Here is a 25,554-nt window from a genome sequence, read left to right as displayed (position 1 = left end):
CTGTTCTCTGTGTGCCCTCAAGGGGAGCGCCTTTTCTCTGGTGGCACCCCAGTTCTAGAATGCCCCATGGCGGTATGACTGGCTTTACAATCTATTCGACGCCAGGTCAACACCATTTAAAATTTGCCTGGATGTTTTAAGTTTGCTTATGTCAGTCTTCTCCAATCTGGTGCCCTCCAGATGTGTTAGATGACAATTCCCATCCTTCAGCATGCTGGCTGGATAGATAGGTGTCGTAGTCCAACACATCTGGCAGGCCCCAAGTTGGGTTACGTGATTAGCCTGATTTATTGGTTTAGCTGTGTCAAATTTGGTTTATTATGACGATTAATTTTATTGTTTTATTGTATGTTATCTTAGTGGGATTAGTTTGCGTCATGCCCGGATGAAGCAGGATGAAGGATTTTTAAAAAATAGTTCATAACATGCCTCTGAATACCGGTTTCTGGGAAATAACAGCGAGAGAAGGCTAAAATCGTAGTAGTAACTGACATATGGAACTTGCTACTACAAGATGTAATGATGGCTGTGAGCTTAGATACAGGGCCGGGCCTACCATTAGTCAGGGTGAGGCAGTCACCTCGGGCAGTAGATGCTAGGAGGCGGCAGCAAAGTGTTGGAGGAGAGACCTGTGGGCCACATGGCCCCTAAGCTACCCCACAGCCTTCGTGTATGGTGTAAGAGGGTGTCCCATTGCTCATGTTGAAGTGCCAGCACGGTGAATGGGAAGGGGTGCCTGAGGCAGCGAAATACCTCGGGCCTTCCCTGCTTAGATACAACAGCTTCATGGGCTACCGGTCTATTTCTGGGCATAATTCAAAGTGCTGGTTATGACCTATAAAGCTGTATATGGCTGCCTGAAAGATCGCCTTCTCCCATATGAGCCTGCCTGGGTTTTATGATCTTCGGGGAGTCCGCCACTGTCAGGGGCACGTTTAGTGGGGATGCAAGAGAGGGCCTTTTCGGTGGCTGCTCCCAGGTTGTGGAACTCCCTGCTGAGGAAGGCTGGGTTGGCTCCCTCTCTGTTGCCCTTCTGCCAGCAAGCCAAGCCATTTTTATTCTGGCAGGCCTTTGGCATATAAGCTGGTCTGTTGCTGAAGAGGTTTTGAAATCGTTGGAAACACAGCTAAGAGCCTTGTGGCACCTTAAAAACTAACCGGTTTATTCTGGCAAGAACTTTCATGGACCAGAATAAATTGGTTAGTCTTTGAGGTGCCACAAAATGCTTTGTTGTTTTTGCTGCAATAGTCTAACATGGCCCCACCTCTGGAAATTAATTGGTTGGATGCTGCTTATTTGTTGTGTTTTTAATTTATTTGTTTTATGTGTTGTTATGTTTTAATTAAGATCTTGTTTTTAATCTGTATTTTATTGCTAGTCACCTGGAGCGCCACTGTTTAGCGGAAAGGCGGAATATAAATTAAGTGATTAAATAATAATAAATAGACGGCGTTTAAAAGGGGTTTAGACAGGTTCCTGGAGGAGGAGACATTTATCGATAGGTAAATAGATCCTCCACATTCAGAGGCAGTATACCCCAGAATACCAGTTGCTGGAGGGGAGGCCAAGCAACAGGGGAGGTCTGTCTGTGGCCTTCATGCCCCAGCTTGTGAACCTCCACCTGGCTGGCCACTGTTGGAAGCAGGAAACTGGGGTTATGAAAACAGAGGGGGGCTGCCACAATCATGGCTGGTGATGGGTCAGCAGCTTGTGCAAGGCCTCTCCTCCACAGCGTGGACAGGATCCTTGTGCTGCTAAACGCAAAACAGGCCCACATTTTGAGGCAGGGAGTGGTCTTGTTTCTGACTCATAGCCGGCAGCGGTTGGCTGGCAAAGCTTTTGGTATGTGAGTGGCCTGTGGGTTTTTTTTTGCTTTGTTTTTTCTGTTTTTTTTGGCTTGCATGCATGCGGTGTTGCCTTTTCCCTTTCACGGAAGTTTGCGTTTCTGAGGAGCGCGCAAAGCCTCGTCCTGAGCGTGCAGCTTGCCAAAAAGCAGCTTAGGAACGGCAGGAACAACCCTGGCAGAAGATCTTTGCGCTGGATTTCTGCAAACATGCCCTCGCCCCGCTCCAGTCAAAGGAGCTAGCAAATTGTACAGAAGTGGCTGATGGTCAGCCCATAACCTGAAATGTTGTGCAGGATAGTGCCCAAGGATACATTCTGGGGGTGGCGGGACAGGGTGGGATCAGGTGTTAGTGCCAACATAATAGGATTAAATTGAAGTTAATTACAATTTAAAGTTTGGTTTTAATAATACCTGAAAAAAATTGCTTCCAGGTGTTGGTCAGTCGTCCCCTTGGCTTTGTTCTGAGTGGCTCAAAAACTATGGAGAGCGGCCATAGCTCAGTGGTAAAGCCCTGCCTGAAACCCTGGTGAGAGACTGCCAGTCAGTGCTGACAATCCTGGACTAGATGGACTAAGGTCTGACTCGCTGTAAGGCCTTGTGTTCCTAAAACAGGAGCCTGCTGGGATCTCTTGTTTGTTACTGAGACCCTTTGTGTTTTCTTTATTAAATTTTATCATTCTTGCGTTCATGGCCCACCTTTCTTCTAAGAAGCTGTAGGTGGCAGCTGTGCGTCTTCCCCACCCTTGTTTTATCCTCACAACAACCCAGTGAGGAAGGCTAAGCTGAGAGAATGACTTTAGGTGAAGAAGGCTCTGTGGCTTCGCATACAGAGATCCCAGGTTTAATTCCTGGCATCTCCAGGTAGGGTTAGGGAAGAGAAGCTCTGGAGGGTCACCACCAGTCAGTGTAGAGTCCTGGTAGGTGCCCTCCAGATGTCTCGGACTATGACTCCCCTAAGCACCATCCAGCATGGCCAGTAGTGAAGGATTATGGGCGCTGTAGTCTAGATGGATGAATGGTGTGACTTGGTATAAGGCAGCTTCCAATGTTCCTCTGACTGGCCCAGAGCAACCTAATGAGCTTTATGGGTGAGTGGGGATTGGGAGCTGGCTCTCCACAGCCCTTGCCTGACACTCCAACCACTACACTATGCTGCCTTTATTTCCTGTTGTTCCTCAGGATCCATTTTCTAGCTGCTGCAGTAGAACCTCCCCTTATAAAGCGCTGCCCTAGCCGACTGCCTAGGAAGGCCTAATGGCAAGAATTCGCATTGCCGCTTCTACTTATCTGGGGTGATCTGCTTAGCTCTGGAAATTGTTTTTAAGCCACTTCAAGAGAGGGATTTTTTAAGGCAGAGGGTTTTTCTTAAACCCCAGCGCATCTGCCTTCCGAATTTATTCAGCACATGTTTTTCGATTGCTGGATGAGTTTCATTCAAAGTTTGCTTGCGTTTAATTTCCTCCTGGCCTACGCTCTCCTGGCACCAGAGCGTATTGAGTTTCCTAGGCAGGAAAATGGAGGTCTTAAAGGTGATGTTAATTCAATTGACCTCTTTTTGTGCCGGGCAGATAAGCAGATAAAAGAGGAGGTGAGTGTCCCACGGGCTGGTGTGGTGCCTTGCAAATTGCCGAGTTCAGAGCCGAAAAAGGGGGTTCCTCTGCCAAGGAGTGCAAAGAGCAAGGCTAATAGAGGTTTATGAAATTATGCATAGGGTGGGGAAAGTGAATGGGCTGTTGCTATGATCCAGCAGCGGTCCTCTCATCTTATGTAGGCTGGGAAGGATTTACTTATTTATTGCATTTATACCCCACCTTTTTTCCTCTTGCAAGGAACCCAAGGCGGCTTACATTATCCCCCTCCTCTCCATTTTATCCTCACAACAACAACCCTCTGAGGTAGGTTGGGCTGAGAGTGTGTGACTGGCCCAGAGTCGCCCAGTGAGCTTCCATGGCCGAGTGGGGACTAGAACCCGGATCTCCCGACTCCCAGTCCAGCACTCTAGCCACTATGCCACGCTGGCTCTCTGGATCGAAAGGTTAAAGCGTGCAAGTCAATTGGAAGTCCAGGGACGGCGGGAATGTGTTGCTCTCTAGATCTTGTTGGACTTCAGCTCCCCTCATCCCTCCCCATTGGCCATGCTGGCAGGGCATTATGGGAATTGCAGTCCAACGATGTCTGGGTTGGGGAATGTATTTATTAGAATTATTTATATGCTGTCTCTTATCCAGGCAGTTTTCTAGGTAGCTTCTTAGATGGCACTGTTGTGTTTGCATGTGTATGTCAGGGTCCAGGGTGTTTTGTAGACCCGGATTTTGGACTAGTAGATTTAAGCTAAAATTGTGCTTTTATTAGGCTATATGGATCCATTTGTGCCTCTTTGAAAAATCCTTTTTTTTACGGTTTTGGTTTTGCTTTCAGCTGGTTGTGAAATTACAGCAAAAGCAGCCGCTCAGTTTGAGCTGATTAAACCCTGCACATTTCATGCCAGTTTGTCTTTCACTGTGGTTATGTTTTAGTCGTGCTCCACGAACGGGCACAAGGAATTTCGATTTGGCTAGAGATAAAAATCCCACCCGTTTTCAGCCCTTACCCTCCCTACTAAGTATGGATGATACCTCTCCCCCCAAGACAACAACAACAGGGCTCTTGTGCTTTTTGACAACCCCGTGATGGGCGGCAATCCAACCAGCGAAGTCTTCTCCCATCATGTGATGCTGGGAGAAACTGTGCCTGTTGAATTTGTGCCCGCCAGACTTTTTTTAGAAGGCACAGAAGCCGTGTTTGTGTATGTGTAGGACTGATGTCAACCTGAAAAATGCGTGAAATAAATTCCAAAATGGGGAATCAGTTGGCCCAGAGGAGCGCAAAGCATCATGGGCAATGGTCCTTTCCTTGGAACTCGGCCTAGAGAGCCCTTCGGCTGCTGTTGCCGTGGTGACGGGGTTGTTATGTTCTCCTTGGACCGTTGAGGATGGGTTTTGTCCCGTAGGGATGCTGCCTCTTAGCGGGGAGCCCTCCCGGGTTTGAAAGCTCATGAAAGCCCGAAAGAAAGAACCAGAGTTGCCGCGGAAGTCGCGGCCCTCCAGTAGCTGCCCCAGTTTGCTGTACGCCATCCCAAGGCGGCCCATAATCTCTCGCCAAGTCTGCTCACACAAGGGGACCCCAGCCTGGCTCCGCAGGGTGCTGGGTGGTCCCGACTGGCAAAAGCCATGGAGGTTTGGACCCACACCCAAGCAACCACCTCTCCGTGACCGGGTTGGCCGCATGCAGATGGATGGTGAGAAGCCACGAAATGGGCTCTTGCTTATTTCGTTTGTCCACTCTGGTCAGCATTTCAGTAGGTCTGGCAAGAATATATGTATTTTTTTTCTTTTTTAATTCAGGAAGGCCTTTGGCATATAAGCCAGTGAGCCAGGGTGGTGTAGTGGTTAGAGTTTTGGACTGAGGAGTGCCTGAGGTTCAACTCCCTGCTCGGCCTTGAAGCTCACTGGGTGACTTCGGGCCGGTCGCTGACTCTCAGCCTAACCCACCTCACAGGATGGTTGTGCGGATAAAATGGAGAGGAGGATTATGTTCATCACCTTGGGCTCCGTCATGGAAAAGGCAGGATATATATATATGCAAGACATAAATATAAGCTGGTCTGTTGCTGAAGAGATTTTAATTGGTTGGTGCTGTTTTACTCCTTTGATTGTGTTTTTCATTGTGTGTTTAATTTTATTTATTTATTACATTTATATCCCACCTTTTTCTTCCTTAAGGAATCCAAGGTGGCGTATATAATCCTCAGTCCTCACAACAACAACCCTGTGAGGTGGGTTGGGCTGAGACTCTGTGACTGGCCCAAAGTCACCCAGTGCCTTGGCCGAGTGGGGACTAGAACCTGGATCTCCCAACTCCCAGTCCAACACTCTCGCCACTACACCACACTGGCTTTTATGCAGTGTTTTAATTCATATTTTGTTCATCTGAATTTTATTGTTACCCTCCTTGAATACTGTTTTTTTGTGGCAGAAAGCTGGGATAGAAATAAAATAAATCCTCCTCCTGTCCAGTTTGCCAAGAGAGCATAAGGCCAGAAGATGACATTGGACACTATCCAATGGTATTCTTACGTAGACTAGGTCCATTCACTTCAATGAGTCTACTCTGAGTAGGAATACCATTTGAAATTGCCCTGTGTATCCAGTACTGTCCTCATCTTTGTGTGTGTTTTTTTTTAAATAATATGAGGGTTTAAAAATTGTATATGTGACTATTCTAGGATTCATACTATGGAGAGTGATTTAGAAAATTTCTAAATAAAAAAAGTCGGGGAAGCAGACATCTGTGTTGTTCAGAGGAGTTTATGCTGGTCTCTTATTGATTTCCTTTTTAAAAACTTGTGTTTGTCAGAGGGGAAAACCATTCCATGTATGGGCAGAGGTACTGTGTACTTCTCTCCATCTTTTTTTAAAATAGAAGGCGGTCCTTAGTTCACCCCCCCAGGCCAGCTGTGCAGAGGTGCCAGCCAGCCACACCTCGCAGGAACGGTGCTGCTCTGTCCCAGGAGTGAGTGGGTGTGAGATGCCAATGGAATGGGGGAGGACAGCGTGGGGGTTTTGGGCACTTTGGATGGGAGGCAGGGCTCACAGAGGAGCAGTGTGGGAACAAAGGAGGAGGACGTCCGTGGGGCCCAACGATTAGCGGAGCCAGGGATGGCGTCAAGGTAGGTATGGTCGGGCACCTGCCAAGGGCCCACACGCCAGCTGGGCCCTACTGACCTCTGGAGTTGCCCCTTCTCTACACCTTTGCAACCTGCTTGCTCACCTTTCTCTTGCTCTGGCCCAGACGACGGTAGTGGTGAGGAGGAGGAGCAGGAGATACCACGGCCCGCTTGCTCCCTGGCTCTCTGCCTGTCAGGCAAGCAAGTGACGGCCATGATGAGGAAGAGGAGGAGGAGCAGAGCAGCCGGGGACCATGGCGGGGAGAAAGGAGACTCACGGAGGGAGAGGCCCCATGGAGGGTGTCTTGCCCAAGGGCCCTCCAAAACCTGGAGCCAGCCCTGTGCCCTCCTGCAAGCCCACGCAGAAGGAACTGAGGGCAAAGACCTACATTTCTGAGGCCAAACAAAGTAAAGGGTCGGGAAGCCAACGCTCTAAGGTGGTACGAGGCTAACAGGTGGTGACATGGGAACGGATCCCTGCGCTCTGAGCGTTTCAGCTGCCAGATCCTTCGGCATGGGGCACGTCAACCTTGTTGGCCTAGCTGCCGATGTGTGCTGAAACATCCCTCCTCCCTTCCTCTCTTTTGGTGCGCACAGCTGGAGATGCCATGTCTGGTGTGATGCCTGGCCCCGTGCAAATTGTGCTTGTGCACAAAGACCAGCACTCCTTTGAGCTGGAGGAGAAGGCGCTGAGTCGTGTCTTGCTGCAGGATGCCATCCGAGACCTTGACGTGGTGGTGGTGTCGGTGGCTGGGGCCTTCCGCAAGGGCAAATCCTTCTTCTTGGACTTCCTGCTGCGTTACCTGTACACGCAGGTGAGGCCTCCACCAGGTGGACGTAAGCCAGTTTCACAGGAGCAGTTATTTCAGCCCCGTGGCATCTTGCTGCTGCTGGCTGTTATTGTCGCTATGATTTATTATTATTCCTGATAATAATATACCCAGAAATGTAATCAATCAGTCCTTCACCAATGAGTCCAGTCATTTTTTAATTGTCATCTAAGCTAGTGGTTCTGTCACCGCACCTTGCGGCAGTGAGCTCCAAAAGTTACATCGTATGAAGAGGTATTATAATTCAAGCAGTGCATCTACCAGTCCCTGGTAGAGATGTGAAGGCCTGGAAAAAAACAACAAAAAAACAGTGGAGGGGGTGGGGGCCATGGCGAAGGAAGGGGATTTTTTTTTTTAATCCACACTTTTCCCCAGGGATTTTTGGAAAATTTTGAAAAATAATTTGTTTTCCGGATTTTTTCCAGTCTCCCACCATTTTTTCGGGATCTCCCCCCCCCCCCCCCCCGGGCTTCACATCTCTCGTCTCTGGTGCTTAGGAGAGTTTTATGAGCAAAAATCAGGTCCCTGTCCTGATGGTGCTTACAGTCTGCCCTTCTTCCTCTTTCCCCCACCTTCCCTTTTTATTTTGGATGGGTTCAGACAATCAAGTTTTTTGCGTGCAGATTTCAAACCGTGGTTTCTTCTAACAAACGAGATTTATAGTGAAGCGTGTTTCCCCGAGTTTGCAGCTGGAAACTTGAGTCAAAACTGGTAGTGGGTGAAGTCCTCGTCCTCACGGGTGAAGAGAAGTAGGAATGTGAGTGTGCGAGGTTCATCCGTGGTTTGGAGCTGCCTGCCCTCACCTGGCTCCCTCCAGATGCGTTGAATTCAGTGACCTGATTTGCAGGACAAGTCAGGTGGGCAAGGCGACTTCCTTACACAGCGTTTGCTGTTGTTCTGCAGAAAGAAGGGGGCAGCAGCGACTGGCTGGGTAACAAGGATGAACCCCTGACGGGCTTCTCCTGGCGTGGGGGCTCCGACCCCGAAACCACTGGCATCCAGATCTGGAGTGAAGTGTTCATTGTGGAGAAACCGAATGGGAAGAAGGTAAAAGTCAAAACTGGTAGGTGGCGTGGAAACTTGGCCTCTGGCAGCTGGGGTGGAAACCTGGCCAAACGGGTCAGGGCTAAGCTGGCTCCTGCAAGCACCGTCCGGCTGTGCTTTTCTCCTGCTTCTCCTTCCCCATGCGGGGAAGGCCACGCCACGGATGAGCCAAGCCAGCTCTCCAAGTCGAAATGATGACTGGAAGAGCTCCAGATAGCATTTCAGCCAGGGACCCTATGATGTCATGGGGTGACGCCCCGCCCCTGATGTCACTAGCAGGGCCCTGCCCCTGGGTGTCGTCCGGCCCAAAGTGGGGGACAGTTTGCCCCCCAGACCAAACATGTTTCCCCACTCCTGTTCTATTTATTTACTACATTTCTATACCGCCCGATAGCCAACGCTCTTGACAAAGCTGTAAAATACAACACAAGATACCGTATAAAAGATTAAAACTACAGCATAAAATTCAACAAACAACCAAAACAAAACCGAGCAGCAATGCAAAGCTTTGAAATACAGTAATGGATTTAAAACTGCTGAAAGACTAAAATGCCTGGGAAAGTAAGAAGGTCTTCACCTGGTGCCGGAAAGGGTGCATGTAATAATAGTGAGCTCGTTCTCCAAGTGTGGGTCCTTTAAACACCCGAAACAACAGCATCCGTATACAAGAGGGACATATCAACTGGCCTGAGAGAACCATAAGATTGTCAGAAGTACAAAGCAAACTTTAGAAGGAAAAAGATTAAGGGGGAGCCTTTCCCAGTGAGGACAGGAGCGGGGGGAGATGAAAGGACAGGTGGGGCGGAGGACTAGGATAGAGTAAGGTTAGGGGATCTGGTCCCCTCTATGTGTTTTGGGCTGCAATTGCCATGATCCCCGACCTTTGGGCATGCTGAATGGGGCTTATGGGAGCTGTAGTCCAAACACCTGTAGGGCACCACCCTTGGGACAGAAGGTCCTGGGAGAGGTCACGTTATTTGTTTTGTTGCTGATCCTCCTCCTCAGTCTCCTTCTCATTGCGTCCTGCTCTTTCTCTGCGGCGTGCCTGGGCTGTGTTGTTCTATCCTCACCGCAGCCCTGTGGGGTAGGCCGGCCCTGATTTGCCCGAGGCTGTTGAGGAAGCTTCATGGCCGAGTAGGGATTTGAACCTGCATCTTCTGGGTCCAAGCCACAAGGGTTTGCCATGAGCAGCAGGCATCGACGTCTGGCGCAGCATAAGCCCAGCCAGTGGGTTTAATTCAGGGGTGGGCAACTTCGGTGGGCTGCAGCTCACCATGGCCCTTGCCAGCCCCCCCCCCGCCACTGCTGGACGTGGCCACGCGACCAGATTCCTGGCGGTTCTGCATGGAAACAAGCCACAAGGGGTTCTTTCCCTGCAGAATCACGCTCTCCCCAGCCCGCCAAATGGCTCTTTTGGAGGGACTGCCATTTTTCTGGGGTTCCCCTTGTTTCCCAGCAGCAGCAGCGGTGGCAGGGGAACAAGTAGGGGCCGCAAAAAACTTGACGGGAGGCCGCATGCGGCCCGTGTGGCACATGCAGCCCACCCCTGCTTTAATGGAGCGCTGTGGCTTGAAGTCTCTTGCTTGGCCTCGGGGGAAAAAGTGGTCGGTCCTCCGCTTCCAGCGTTGAGCGTCTCGCCGGCAGCATCTGTCGGTCCTGATGCTCTCGGCCCTTGACCTGTGCTTCCAGGTGGCAGTCGTGCTGATGGACACCCAAGGAGCCTTCGACAGCCAATCGACCGTCAAGGATTGCGCCACCATCTTTGCGCTCAGCACCATGACAAGTTCTGTCCAGGTGGGTCTCCTGCTTTGTTGCATTTTCTGTAATGGTGCTGTTGTCGAATCTACCGGGGTCCAAGTTAAGGGGGCTTGTCCTTCTCAGTTGGAGAGGGCGGTGAGTGCTAGGTCGCGAAAGCTAGAACTGGGTTATTTCTTGGAAGGCAGAGCCATCTGTGTTGTGAGCAAGGCAGGGCAGGAAATGAGGTGCAGGCAGTGAAACGGGGCCACCACCGAGAAGGCCCCGTCTCTGTGTTTCCGATGGATTTTACAGGCTGGCCTATGAACAGAGCCTCCGAAGCTCTGGGCATAGGCCGGTTCCAACAAGGGAAGGTGGCCATTTATTTCTTTAAATTTAAATCCCTCCCCATCAGGCATGGGACAAGCTTGGGCATGGAAGAAGTGGCCACAGAAACCTTTGTAGCAACAGGCTCATGTGAGTTTGGGACTGTGAGCTCTCTTTTCCTTTCCAGATCTACAACTTGTCCCAGAACATCCAGGAAGATGATCTACAGCAGCTGCAGGTAGGCGACAATGACTACTCATCAACCGTCTTACCGTGCGGTGTGCAAATGTGTTGCACGCGTAACAGTTTCTGAGTGGGGGGCTTACCGTTGGGCTGGTGTGTGTTCTGCTAATCCCCACCGGTGGTGCGGAATTCAGGTTCTGTATGGCATCTGTTCTCAGCTGCTGGCTTGGTGCCCACAAGCGGGTTCAACCCCGACCCTAAGGTGGGCCATGCCGATGGCACTGCACCACCTTTGAAAGCAACGGAGAGAGACTGAGCAGATGGAACGAAAGCCGGACCTCCTGGACCGTTCAACAGTGGGGTGGAAGAGAGGGATTTCGGCAGGCCTGTTGCAACAGAGGCTCCCCCTCCCTCTCCATTGTGAGCTGTGTTCTGTTTCTTCTGCTCCGTTTACTCAACCCGGCAGTCTGAGCTGGGCTTGCAAACTTGGCTTGCGGGCTGACGGTGGCTTGCAACAGGGGTGCTGAACCTCTTTCAGCCTGACAGACTGAGATTTTTGGAGAAGCCCTTGGGGGCTGCATCCCACTGGTGCGGAAGGCCGGGGGAGTGAGGCTGAAGTGCCACGAATACACGGGTTTTTTCCAGCCTAAAGCTCTTACTCCCAGTTGCTGGAGGACATGGGTGGCAGGGCGCTGTTGCACTCGTGTCCTGTTTGTGAGCTCCTGGTCGACAGTTGGTCGGCCACCCGTGTGAACGGACTACAAAGACCCTTGGTCTGATCCGGCAGGGCTCTTCTGATGTTCCGACGTTCTTAAGCTTTCGGTTGAGTCTTTTCAAGCATTTAGAATGTGGAAGAAATCACACAAAAGCCAGGAAACCACTAAATGATCAGCGGTTTTGGGGGAAGCAGGTATGGCCATCTAGGGAATCCTGGAAGGTCGGATTGGGACCCCAAGCCTGAGGTCCGAACACCTCTTGCTTGCACAAATCCTCGTCTGCCCGATTTGGATGCAATGGCACGGCGTAGTTTGCCACCAAATTGGAATTCAGAGGCAGTTGGGGCACGCGAGCGGACAGGGAGACGTACGAGCTTAGAGATCAGCCACGTAGATGGTTGGGTATTACTTCTGAACTGACCCAGAGAGTCCATTTGGTTTCTACGATGGGAACCCCTTTATCTGTACTTTGATGTCTCTGTAAACTCAAGGACTGGGTTGGCACAACCACTCTAACCCACGCTCAGTGGTTGAGTGTGGGTTGTTGTTAAACCGTGGGCTGTTTGTTGAACCATGGGTTAGCATGTTGTCTGAACCCAGGACATTTTCTGCAGGCTGGCTTGTTAACTATACAGTGTGGCTTATTTTTCTTGAACAAGCCACCTTGAGAGCCCATGGTTTGTTGTTTGTTTGTTCAGGGTGGCTAACAAGCCACCCTGTGGAAAATGTCCTGGGTTCAGACAACACGCTAACCCGTGGTTCAGCAACAATCCACGATTCAATAACAACCCACACTCAACCACTGAGTGCGTGTTAGCATGTTGTGTGAACAGCCCCAAGGTCTGACTTTTCATCTTCACCAGTAAAATCTTGGTGTTACACTTTTGCCTGTTTGTCATGGCGAGTTTTTATCAGTTGAAATAATGAGAAATCGTTGGCCAGCCCAGATACAGCCCAGTGTGGCGTTTTTGAATCCTAATCCAAGGTGTGGTAACCAGTATGAGCATTCCAAGCATTAGAATGGAAAAGGCCAGGGAGGGACAACCAGGGTGGTCAACCATACTCATGGTTTCCCCCTAATTCTTTTACCTTCCCCTCCACCGCCCCCAGTGTTATGTTTCCTGAGATCAGCTGAGAAAAGCCTGGCTTAAAAGTTATCCTGCTGCTGCTGGCACTCCCATGATTTTAAAAACCGCTTTGAATATGTCCTTTGTTTCCTTTCGTAGCTCTTTACCGAGTACGGGCGCCTGGCCATGGATGAGATCTTCCTCAAGCCGTTCCAGGTATGAATTTGAACAGGGACAGGGTGGGGAGTATACCAGCTTGGGTGCTGGAGCCCAGGGCCCTGCTTTTCACATCCCATGCTCAGCCCCGAGTTGCGCGGTCCGGAGGCTTGCTGATCAGGTCTTCTGAAATTTGGACAGCAGCTGAACTGATGCAGAATTTGAGATCCTGCATGGAGGTCGTGGCTAGAGCAGGGGTGGGTAACCTGATGCCCTCCAGATGTTTTGGACTACAACTCCCATCACCCCCGCATGGCTGCTGGTCAGGGATTATGGGAGTTGCAGTCAAAAACATTTGGAGGGTGGCCAGGTTGGGGAAGGCCAGTCTGGGGCAGGGGGAAGATGTCTAATTTCAGGGAAGAGGCTAGGAAAATGCTAAGAGGTTTATATAATTACGAGAGGGGTCTGGAACAAAATGTTGTGGCATGAACGTCTCTTGGTTAGGATGCTCCATTCCATTTTTTTTGTATTTCTGTAAACCTTGGGGTTCCCCTTCAATTCTGCTAATAACCTTATGCTTGTGTGTGGGTGGTGCTGTTTTGGCTACGAGAGTAACAGCAGTCAGAACATGAGCACTGGAAATGGAGGGAAGGATTAGAGGTGGCGTTGAGAAAGCTGATAGGTATTTTTTCCCCTCCTCCTCAATATTTTTCCATAATACCAGACCTTAGGGCTACCCAATGAAATTGACAATAGGCAAAAGAAACAATTTCCAGAGGGGTAGCTGGGTTAGTCTGTTGCAGAAAACCAAAGAGTCTTGTCGCACTTTAAAGACTAACAGATTAGCCTTCGTTGGACTAAACTGATTTTTCTAATTTTTGGACTAATCTGATTTGTTCGACTGCATCTGATGAAGAGGACAGTGTCTCCAAAAGCATATCCCAGAATAAATTCGTTAGACTTTAAGGTGCCGCAAGACTCTTTGTCGTATTGGACAAAGTATTTCTTCACATAGTGCACAATTAACCTATGGAACTCACAGTCACAGGGTATGGTAAAAACCACTAGGGATGGGGAGAAATTAGTTTGGTTCACGTTTTAATGGAAATGTCCCATTTTTCACTCTTTCGAACCAATATTAGGCTCTTGGTTATCCTTCAAAATTCACATTTCTCCGAATTTGGCAAGAGAGTTCCCTAATCAAAACCTGTGTGCAGAAATGTATATTTTAAGGGGAACTGCGTGCAAAAATGCACATGTTAGTGAAAATTATATTTGCAAATGCATTGCATTAGGAAAACCGCTGGCAATACCAAAATGCAAGTATTAGGAGAAATGTGCACAAGAACGTGTACACATTTTCATGCCGAGTCTTTTTTAAAAAAACATTCGTAAAGTTTGGAGACAACTGAACTTCAGCTTAGAAACATTCTCACATTTCAGGACGGGCTGAATTTAAAACTAGAAAAATGAGAAACAGGGAGAGACCAAAACCGACAGATTGGTTCATCTCTAAAAGCCATTGGCCAAATAAAGCTTTAAAGAAAGAGTACAGGCCGCCTGGCTGCTATTAGTCGTGCTTTCTTAATGGAACCATTTAGTACCGGTTGCTGGGGAGCAGGGACAATAAGTCTTTAAGCCTTACATGTGGGCTCCTTGGAAGTGTTTTGGGCTGACCACTCTCGGAAGCAGGTTGCTGTGCTACATGGGCCAGCAGAGTTGCTTTTATTGCATTCCTTGTATGGCTGCCTCAAACATAATCTTGGAACCGTCTTCCACGCAGACCCTGATGTTCCTGGTCCGTGACTGGAGCTTCCCTTACGAGTACCCTTACGGCCTGAACGGTGGCATGCATTTCCTGGAGAAACGGCTAGAGGTAACACAAACAAACAAACCCACACCTATAGGAGGCCTGGCGGAGAGGGGCCCTCGTGTCACGGTTTCAGCACCGCATAAGCCGAACTCTGTGTGAGCGTGAATCAGAATTTTACAGCAGATAGGGGTGTTGAACCTCAGGCCAGTGGACCAAATCTGGCCCACCTGGCCATGCCCCTGCCCCCACCTAATCTTCCCTGACCATTGATAGTTTGGTGGTTTTTGCACAAACTTCCCCCCTCTAAATGGTTGAAATGCCTCTCCTGAGGCTTCGTTACTGGCAGGAAGAACTTCCAGCTAAAATATTTTGGCCCTGCCCCCTGTTGCCTTTGGCCCTGCCCACCACTGGAATGTGGCCCCCAGGAGCTTCTCCAAGCTTGAATTCGGCCCTCGGTCTGCAAGAGGTTCGACACCCCTGCTTCAGAGGAAGGACTATAGATTAGAGATGGAACAGATGTTATCTGGCCCCTGGTTCGGCGCCTGGCATCTCCAGTTAAAAGGATGAGGTAGCAGTGCTGTTAAAGACCCTTCTGTCACCTTCTTCCTTCGTCCTCTGCGTCCCCAGTCAACACACTCCAGGAAACAAGGCTTCAGGCCAACACTACTTTATTAGTAAACAGGTAGCTTCTTTACAAATGTAGATTCTAGGAAACTCTCAGACTGCATGGAAGCAGCTAATCCACACATCTACAAATATCAGTAGAGGAGATGACATGGATGTTAGAGAAGTTGCCAGCAGTCTGGGCATGAATTTAGGGTAAGTTCACGGCCAGACTTGCTTTGCAGGGATGCCCCTCCCGTAGGGTGGCTCCCTCCTACTTTGGCTTCCACGAATGGCCAGCCTGGCGGATCGTCTGCGCCCTGCCCCTAACTTTTTCGGCTTCTCTCTGCGACAGACCCTAGCATCCCTCGAGTCATGCCCCTCGCCCTCCTCTTCTCCCTCCGAAACGTGAGCTCTCATGGTAGAGGAATGGGGGAGCCGTTCAGGCTGGGCTATCTGTGTGTCGAGGTCTTGGGAAGAAAGTCTGGCTGTATCTGGGCTCACTAGGTGGGGTGCCTCCTTCTGTTCTTGCTGTTCCCAGTCTGAGCTGCCAGAATCTCCACACGCTCAGATTCATCCCTGGAGACTGTGGCCAGTCAAGAAGAGTAGACAGTGCTGGGCTTGGCGGACAAATAGTCTGACATACAGTCATAGAGTTGGAAGGGGCCATTTAGGGCCATCGAGTCCAACCCCCTGCTCAGTTCAAGAATCCATCTTAAAGCATCCCGGGCAGACGGCTGTCCAGTCTCTGCTTGAAGGCCTGCAGGGATGGTGAGCCTGCCACCCGAAGTTGGTTCCCTTGTCTGACTGCTCTGACCGTTGGGAAGTTTCACCTGATGTTCAACCGAAATCTGCCTTCCTTTACTTAGGCCCGCTATTTCGTGTCCTACAGTCCTGGATGATAGAGGACAGGTTGCGGCCCTCTTCCGTTCAACAACGCTTTTACGTATCTGAAAAGGACCTAGTATAAGGCAGCTTCATGTGCTCTTAAATAAGAGAGTCTTATCGTCGTGTTCTTGTGGGTTAGAGCTCCCTGTGTTGGATGCGTGAAGGGGAAAGCTTCGTGCAGCTGATGAAATGGATTCCAGTCCTCGAAAGCTTACGTTGCAATAAATCTGCTAAGGGAGCAGTCCTATGACACCCCCCCCCCCCCGGATAGAGTCTGGGGGGACATAGGATAGATTGGATTCCTGGATCTGAGGTTGAAGACAACGCTCTGGCCTCGGAGTGGGGAATCGGAGCTCCCTGTCCCTTCCCCTCACAGCTGGTGCAAAGAGATCTGCGCCGGCTGTCTCCCTGAGGTCACCCAAACTGCCTCAAATAGGAGGGAAAGGGGGCATGCCAGTGGGGGGACGGACTGGGGAGGCCGGCTTCTGTCATAGCCCCCATGCTTCCCCAACCTTCCCTCCTGCTCCGCAGAGCCCCAGCTAGGCAGGCGAAAACCCCCGTCTTGCCAAAACGCAGAGCGGGAGGAGCACGGGGGTGAAGGGTGCCTCCGCTCTGCATTGGATGGCCGTAAGTCTTTCAATTCAGAGGCTGATGGCCATCCCGATAGGATTGTCCCCCAAGTCTTTCAATTTGCCTCACAGTTCTCTGTGTGCATTTTCAGGCAATATATTTTGACCACTTGTACCGCGACACGAATCCGTGCCTCGCCTCTGCGATGTCACCCTGCGTTGTCTCTGCACTTCCAAGCTTATATTTGCAAATCACATGGGCTAGACACTTTTTTTTTTCTTAAATGGAAGCTGAGAATCTTAGGATACCATATCCTGTGCCCGTTACCACAAGTCGTGTTGCTTTTACTTTGCATTTGCGTGGAATCGGAATACAAGCCTTGCACTTGTCTCGCTCCGCTAATATCTCAGGCGATTGGAGGTTGATGTTACTCTGTATTCTACCACCAGGTGAAATCGCACCAGCATGAGGAAATCCAGCATGTCCGGAAGCACATCCATTCCTGCTTCACTAACGTCAACTGTTTTCTCCTGCCTCATCCAGGCCTCAAGGTGGCCACCAGCCCGAATTTTGATGGGCGTCTGACTGGTGAGGGCCTTTGGGGAAGGGTGGCAGCTCAGCGGTAGAGCAGAGGCCTTGCATGCAAAAGGTGCCGGGTTCAATTCCTGCCATCTTCTGGTAGGGCTGGAAAGGGCTTCTAAGCCTGACAAACTGCTGTGAGTCAGTGGAGGGCAGACTTCAGGCTTGTGGGATCTACTTTGTGTTTTTTTCATTGGAGTCCTGAGATCCACCAATTGCAGGCTAGTGCAAAAGACAATACTCTTGGAATTAAAGAATTCTGAGCCCAGGGATTTATGCTGTAGAATTGGACTGAGCTCATAGTCCTTTCACACAAAAGTCAATCCTAGTCCCCCTAAGCTTCCTTCATTTCAGCAGTATAATTTAGCGTGGAATAGACCAGGCGAGAGAGTCATCTCGTTGCTGTTATTGTGAAACAAACTGGGAGTCAGAAATCCTTCCTGATCTACTTCAAATCTGCTAGTAGCTCTAGATCTACTTTCTAGCCGTCCCTGGTGCAGACGATGCTGAGCTTTAGGGACCCAGTGTCTGACTTCATTATAATGCAGCTTCCTGTGTTCCTATCTCAAATCAGCCCTTTATTCAGAACCATTAAATGTAATGCTCTTAATCAAGATTCCACCACAATCTTAATATATGCTCTCAGTATTGCAAAATTATAGCCTCCCCCAACTCCAGATGTGTTGGACTACAACTCCTATCAGCCCCAGCCAGCATGGCCAATGCTCAGGGTGATGGGAGTTGTGATCCGAAACGTCTAGAGAGCACCACATTGGGGAAGGTGACTGTAAAACATCCAGTGGAGAAAGCTGCCAGCAATGAAATCCCCAGAAAAGTAAGACCAGCAAAGGTGAAGCTTCAAACCCCGCTGTTTCCATAGCTGATTTCTCAGGTGGATAACTATTTTAGTAAGTCACCATCTGAATCCAACCAGAAGATCCACTTCTCTTGTTTCTGTCCTCTAAACTAAAATGAAAGTAAAGATGTGTGGATCAGTTCTGAAATCTCACTGCTGCTTAATCTGCCTTCCCTTATACTAGAAAATATATGGTAATGTCACACTCTTGGTAATTGACCAAGCCTCAGACCTGGTTCAGGTGTAATGCCAAGCCATGGTTTGACATAACAAACCTTCAAGGAGCCTTGGGTTTGCACTCTGCTCCCCTTGTGGGTTGGAATTCCCTTCCTCCTTTCCAGGTTTGAGGCAATCCATAGTTTCCCATTTCATTTAAACCAGCAAACTATGGTTTGCCCTTGCCCTGAAAGCCAGGATTAGAAACCATGGCTTTTCAGTCATGGTTTGCAGGGGAAGTGGAAACCACAGAAGACAAGGCAAACTATGATTTGGTGTAAACCAGGAAGGGAGCTAAGTGTTACCTGAGCCCGAGGGTTCTTAATGGCTTGTGTACTTGGTACCAAGTCACGGTTTGGTGTGGCGTCTGAACCAGCCCTTATTTTCCCTCACCAAACCATGGTAGAGCTTCCTTAACCATGGTTTGGTGTGATGACTGAACTGAACAGAGCTGTACTTCCAGCTTAAGAAGCAAAGTTCAGAGGTACCAAGATGAGGGCTTGTATGTACTGTGTTTTTGGGAAAAAACGATTGAGATTATTCACCAAGGCAATTCAAACCCTGTGGTAAGGAAAGCAGCATTCTATGCCATTTATCAACGATGCAAATTGGCCTGCTTTCTCGCATTCTGCACAGTTTGTTTTGCAAAGTTTTGTGCTTTGCACAAATGATTCAACTTCCACTCGTTCGCTTCAGGGCTCAATTTAAAGCCCTGGCTTTGACCTTTTAAACCCTAAAGAGTTTGGAACTGGAATATTTCCAGAATGGTTATTCCCCCCCCCCCCCCGCCCCCATATGAATCTGACCTATCATGGAATTGGAATATATTTGTATTCTGTAGATCACTTCTCTACACTGGAGACCCTTTTTTGGGTCCCACTGTTTATCTGAGATAAGGAAAGGGCCTTTTTCGCATGGAACAGCCTCCCAAGATCCGTCCACCTGATCTTATTTTAAGTGGGCTTTGGGTCGGGTTCTGTTTTTGTATTACATGTGTTACTCCTCATTTTAAAAGCTCTGTTGTTGTTTTTGCTATAATTTGCTGTTTTAGGAGATATTTCATCTTAGTTTTGCATTATGTTGATTGTTTTCTTTGTAAGCTGCCTTGTGTACATCAGTGAAAAAAAGCCAGTATGTACGTCATTAATAATAGCCATGGCGAAGGTCACGGAGCTGTATAAATCACTGAAGCATCTACCTTGGACTTCGAGATATCTGATTCAGACACATACGCGCGCTCTCTCTCTCTCTCTCTCTGTCTTTCTCAGCTTTGAAGGTTTTGCCGGGCGTTGCCCATGTGCTTTCAAGCATAGCTTCGCAGTCCTGAGGACTAGAAACATTGCTCAAAATACTGAAAACTAATGTTCTCAGTTGATGTTTTGGCCTAGTACCATATCCTAGAATCATAGAATAGCAGGGTTGGGAGGGGCCAATAAGGCCATCGAGTCCAACCCCCTGCTCAGTGCAGGAATCCAAGTCCTGTCCACCAGCGTGAGCAGTTTCCCTCCATCCTCTCCTGTGTCTCCCTCTTCTATCTTTTCCCATTTTTTCTGCACAGACATTGCAGATGAATTCAAACATCAGCTGAAGCAGCTGGTCCCATTTGTGCTGGATCCCGGCCAGCTCTTGGAGAAGGAGATCAACGGTTCCAAAGTGACCTGTCGAGGCTTGCTGGAGTACTTCAAGGTATGTCCCTTTTCTTTTTTCCTTAAGTGCCGGGTGGGGTGGGGTGGGGTGGGAGAGGCGGGCTGGGGGGCAGGGGATCTGGACTACCTTCTGTCACCTGAAGCTCCCTGTGCACTCTGTTCATCATCGGATGATAGGCTCCAACAACATCTGGAGAGCCACCTGTTCTCCACCCCTGTGTCAGCCACATGCTATCTCTTTGCAGGCTACAATGAACTGGCGCGCGTGCGTGCGTGCGTGTGTTTCCCTTCGAATTGATCCTATATACTAATAGCAAACACAATTCTCCAAGTGTGGATTCTTATGGAGCCCAAACGGCACCCTCTGTGCACAAGAGGGAGAGATTAGCGGTCTTGGGGGGACCCCAGGGTTTGCACAAGTACAAAAAAGTCCTGACCAAAAAGAGGGGGTGGGACCCCAAAGCAGCCCAGCAGGGGCTGAGTATGCTCATGGCATGGAATGCTGTCTTGACTGTGGAGGGGGTGGAGGGTGGGGGTGGAAGAACAGAAAACCAGTGGGGAGGGGGAATGGAATGGAGCATTGCAGAAAAGGGCATGGCTGGCTGGATCACTCCACGTTGCAGTATTTTGTAATACTTTTGCCGTTGCCAGCAAGTAAGGGCGCAATCCTATGCACGTTTAGGCGGAAAGAAGTCCTACAACTCCCAGCCCGCCCCAGCCAGCACGCTGTTGTACGATGCTTTAGGATTCCGCCCCAAGGCTCTTTCTTTATATTCTTTCTTAACCGGATCTAATATGCATAAAATAGCTACTTCTGGGTCTAAAACAACAACAATACACGTTTGCTAATGTGTCTTTTTTTTAAAACCAGCACACTGTTCTAACTGGACCCCATTGACTATTACCTTTACCTCCCTCTAGGCTTACATCAAGATCTATCAGGGGGAAGACCTGCCTCACCCGAAGTCCATGTTGCTGGTAAGCTTTGCCCGGGACAGGAGGAGCTAAACCCTTGGGGTTGTTTGGAATTTTTCGAGGGTGGCCTTTCCCTCTGCATCAGCTGCAGGAGGAATCGCACCCTTGCACCGAGATTTCCTTAGGCTTCTGATCTTTAGCAACAGTCAAAATATTATTGCTTATAATTTATCATTGCTTATCATTGCTTATTATTTATTTATTTCATGTTTCTACTGCCCAGTAGCTGAAGCTGTCTGGGTGGTTCACAAAATTAAAACCACAAAAATACAACAGAAAATACAATAAAATATAATTGATTAAAACTACAGAATAAAAAAATACAACCAGAGTGAACTTAGCAGCAGTGCAGATATTCAAAACGCAATAGCAGATTTAAAACAGCAGAGCTAAAAAACCTGGAATGCTAAAATGCTAAAAATCATTGCTTATTATCATTGCTTACCATTACTTATTCTTTATCACTACTTCTTTATCACTACTTCTTTATCACTACTTCTTTATTATTTATCATTTCTATTTCATTTATTAATTTGCGTGATGCTTCCCACCTCAAAAAGCCGTCTCGAAGCGACTTCTGCATACACATACAAATACAGAAATCCATAATGAATATAACAGGAACACCCCTGCCCCCATCAATAAAAACCATAATCAGTACAGTAATACAAATAAAAATGAACACCATAAAAACGTAATCCATAAATAATAACATAGGAAAATTACCCTGCCGTTCTTCCAAAGAGCGCCCCATCTGATCTTCTCAACAACCTTGTGAGGTAGGTTAGACAGATGTATAGCCCAGGATCCCCCAGTGAGCTATCGTGGCTGAGCAAGAACCTGGTCACTGAACATGCTAGCTCAGCCTGAAAATAATCTTTATTCCAGGACCTTCTTTGACCGACCAGCTACAGTTTTTATCGGTACTCTGTTTTCAAAAATAATAATCTGTAATACGGTGTTTTATTTCTTTTATCTCTGACTGTTCGCTGTTCTTGAATCTGTTTAGATATGGAGCGGTACATAAATGCTGTAAATAAATAAATAGAATTGAGCTACCTGCAAAATCTCACCTTTTTCTTTTTAAGTGGCTAAGCTGCTAGACCTTATGATAGGCTTCCCGAGCCTGAAATACCTGGTTTTGAGGACAAGGCTTCAGAAGTGGCGAAGCTCAAATCGGGAGAAGGTGGGCATGGAGGGTGGTATTGATTATACACCTATGTTTCAATGCTGATCTTTCTTTCCAGGCCACCGCCGAAGCCAACAACTTGGCTGCCGTCGCTTCAGCCAAGGATTTGTATTACACCAATATGGAGAAGGTGAGAACGGAGATGAGGAGAGGTAGCGTGTCCTTTTCTGTGTGTGTGTGTGTGTGTGTGTGTGTGTGGCAAGCACAGGGAGAGGGACTTCTGCCTTTTCACCCTGCTGTAGCAAAGCTGTGGTCTGGATTTCCTGCAGTAGTATTCTGGCTCTAGTCTTGAGTGAGGAAGCGAGACTGCCCAGTTCCTTTTCCCTGGAGACTCTCCAGTGTCTGGGCCTGAGCATCTTCTAGGTGGTGTAAGGCCTTTGCAACTGGAGTGGAGGGTGTTTGGATTTTGAGGAGGCAGCAGGGCGGTGGGCCTAGCCCCTCCTGTCTCCTTGCAGTGGCTTGCTAGCTCGTTTCCTCGTTGCTGTTCCTCGCTCTATTTTTTTTTCTTTCCCTGTCATCATAAAAACATTTAAGGCATAGGGTGTGGAACCTCAGGCCCGCGGGCCAGATCCGGCCTGCCTTGTGTGCCAATCTGGCCCTCCGAGGTTCCCCAGACGGCCATGCCCCCTTCCCCTTGTTGGATAACAGGAACAACTCTGCATGCTTCCAGACACTATGGGCGATAGAGAATGTCCTGTAGCTTGATCACTTCCTATTTCCTGCTCCCCCCCGCTTTTGCCTCTGCAACAAGCACTGTGCGGTTCTCTCCCTGAAGGAAGCACGGAACCCTGTCTCATGCCTCCAGCTCACATTCACACACCCAGCTTTAGGGGGTGCTTGTAGTTAAACAATGTTAGCCTTCTCTGACGATGTCTATAAAAGTAAGTTGATTTGAACTTCTTTTAAGCTGACCCTAGCCTGCGTTTATTGCCTCCAATGCTAGATGCAGTGTTGCCACACTTCCTCTCTATAAAGCAACTCTGCTGTAAGTCACACCAGACTTGACCCCACCTCTGTTTCCCCCGACTGTGAACCGTTTGGCAGTTTCCCGGCTTTTGTCCTGTTTCTCCTACTTACGAATGGTTGAAATGTCTCTCCTGAAGCTTAGTTACTGACAGTAAGAGCGTTAAGCTAAAATATGCTGGTAATTTTGGCCACACCCCTTTTGCCTTTGGCCCCACCCACCACTGCAGTGTGCCCCCCGAGAGCTTCTCCGGAATGGAATTCAGCCCTCGGGCTGAAAGAGGTTCAACAGCCCTAATTTACGGGGAAAGGCTACATAGTTCAGTGGTAGAGCCCCTGCTTTGCACGCGGAAGGTCCCTGGTTCAATCCCAGGCATCTCCTCTTAGGTTTCTATCATATAAGAAACTGGTGGGATATTTTTTAATAGCAGCACAAGTGTTTTATTGCCAGATATTGGAAAGATCTACAAGGACTTTCAATAGCTAAGTGGTACAACAAAGTATGGGAAGTAGCATTAATAGAAAAATGGACCCAAACGTTATGCATAGCAAAAGGGCAAAAAGAAAATAGATACTTTTGCTGCCGAGTGGTGGACTTTTATTGCATCTATGAATAAAGGTAGTACCACACATTCAGTCCCAAAAGCCGTTAGTAATATTTGGCTTCCATAAGGCATAAACCTCCTTTAAATATAATGTTCATATTTATTTTAATATTTCTAATACCCCCCCCCCCCGAAACTCCTACTTATTTTTCGTGAGGATGTATTCTAATAAGATTCCATATGTTGCTTGAATTATTGTGGACATTTTTTCTTTTTCATTTCCTTTTTTTCTTCGTCTTTTCTCTTCTTTTTTTCCTATTTATTAGTCTTACTTTATATGATGGATTGTGTTGATCATTGTTTATGCTGGTTTACGTATACTGTCAAAACTAAATAAAGAATCCTAAAAAAAAAGAAAAGAAGGGGCAGGTAGCAGGTGACGGGACCTGTTTGAGACCCCGGGGTGGGGGGCAGGTGCTACCGATCAGAGCGGATGATGGACAAATGGTCTGGGCTGGTACAGGGGAGCTTCCTAGAAGAGGGAGATGAGAGGGCAAGCGGGGCCATTCCATCACCCCTGCGAAAAGCCGAGTTCCTTTTCCCCCTCTTCCCTCCCCACCCTTTTTCCTTGTGCGTCGTGTCTTGTTCGATGGCAAAGCGGGCTGGGACTGACCTGCGTCACACTGACGGCATGTCAGCCCGCCTGAGAGCCTTCGTTTTTGGCCGAAGAGCGGGATAAAAAGGCTTCAGATAAATTCCGTGACCCGGAAGCGGCTTTCGGCCCGTTTCCGACGCTCCATGCCGTCAGAAACCTCACTGCCCGCTCTCGCTCCGCCCCCCCAGCTCTGCGGTGGGGACAAGCCGTACGTTGCGCCAGACCTGCTGGAGGAGAAGCACCACGTCCAGAGCGCCCTGGCCCTGCAGCACTTCCAACGCATCAAGAAGATGGGCGGCAAGGAATTCAGCCAGCGCTACGAGGACGAGCTGGTGAAGGAGATGAACGAGCTCTTCGAGGACCTGGCCAAGCACAACCAGAGCAAGAACATCTTCAACACCTTCCGGACGCCGGCCATCATCTTCAGCCTCATCGTCTCGCTCTACCTGAGCGCCGGCATCACCGACTACGTCGGCCTGGGCATCGCCGCCCAGCTCTGCAACTTCGTGGTGGGGCTGCTGCTCCTCGCCCTCCTGGCCTGGGGCTACATCCGCTATTCGGGCCAGTACCGCGAGCTGGGCGTCATCATCGACACCACCGCTGAGTTCGTGCTTTCGCGGGTGAGTGCAGCCCGCAGCTCGTGCCTTTCTGCTTTATTATCTAGTTCAGGGATGGGCAACCCCCCCAACCCTATTTTTATTTTTATTTTTATTTCCCCCCCTAGAAAAAAAAAGAGGGGGGGAATCAAAAAGAAATTCAGCGGCAAATCGCTATGGAGCCTTAGAATGGGCCAGCCTTGGTTTTATTGGCACTCTGCTTTTTAGGGCGCAATCCTATGGGGATTGGCGGCTGCCTCCAAACTCAGAGGCGACTGCCTGTCCAATGCAAGGCAGGAGAAGCACGGAGGGGGTCGTTCCCTCCGTGCTTCTCCTGCCCTGCATTTGTGGCTAGATTTCGGCTGTGTAGCCACGGGAAGGCTGCTGGACGACAAAGAAGATGTGTCGTAGCGGCATGTCTGCCTTCCCCGCCCTGGAACGCCCCGTTTTTGCCGCTCCGCGCTTCTCTTCCGAGTGCGGAGTGCAGGGCTGTTCCGAGCTGCCTGTGAGGTTGGTTCCTGAGGTCGGTTCCCGGAAACCTACATATCCTGTGGCCATCTAGCCACTGACTAGCGGCCATAGGATTGCTCCCTTAAAGAATAATCTGAACATCACATTTCTTCTTTTTATCATTTGTTCGTTTTATCTCTTGTCGTTCACCACTCCAGAATCTGTTTAGATGTGGAGCAGCATACGGATGTTGTAAATGAAGACATTTAGCATGTTTTCAAGCTAGATCTGTCCATTCGAAACCTCTGTAAAGAAATGTTTCGTGATCATTTGCTTGGTCTAAACAACATGGATTTTGGTATTTTTCTTTTGATTGACACGGCTGTCTTCGCATTGTTGTTC

The 25,554-nt window shown here is 49.0% G+C and overlaps 1 protein-coding gene across 3 annotated transcripts in view; it reads left to right on the top strand.

The window, feature by feature from the left end:
- The window catches only part of ATL3 (atlastin GTPase 3), a 38,414-nt gene that overhangs the window by 8,446 nt on the left and 4,414 nt on the right, over positions 1-25,554 (top strand). For all 3 annotated transcript variants that reach the window (XM_084823594.1, XM_084823593.1, XM_084823595.1), the window contains exons 2-12: positions 7,149-7,366; positions 8,285-8,428; positions 10,115-10,219; positions 10,674-10,724; positions 12,612-12,668; positions 14,392-14,484; positions 16,932-17,070; positions 19,692-19,819; positions 20,701-20,757; positions 22,002-22,073; positions 24,295-24,726. In XM_084823594.1, coding sequence (XP_084679720.1) covers positions 7,160-7,366; positions 8,285-8,428; positions 10,115-10,219; positions 10,674-10,724; positions 12,612-12,668; positions 14,392-14,484; positions 16,932-17,070; positions 19,692-19,819; positions 20,701-20,757; positions 22,002-22,073; positions 24,295-24,726 — 1,485 coding nt within the window. In that variant the 5' untranslated portion in view covers positions 7,149-7,159. The remainder of the gene's footprint in view (positions 1-7,148; positions 7,367-8,284; positions 8,429-10,114; positions 10,220-10,673; positions 10,725-12,611; positions 12,669-14,391; positions 14,485-16,931; positions 17,071-19,691; positions 19,820-20,700; positions 20,758-22,001; positions 22,074-24,294; positions 24,727-25,554) is intronic.

This window comes from Heloderma suspectum, chromosome 17 (assembly GCF_057233095.1).
Source record: "Heloderma suspectum isolate Gila_16-S chromosome 17, 16-S_ref, whole genome shotgun sequence".
In the NCBI taxonomy this organism is placed as follows: Eukaryota; Metazoa; Chordata; class Lepidosauria; order Squamata; family Helodermatidae; genus Heloderma; species Heloderma suspectum.
Note: the sequence above shows the minus strand (reverse complement) of the source record. Positions and strands in the feature narration are given on the sequence as shown.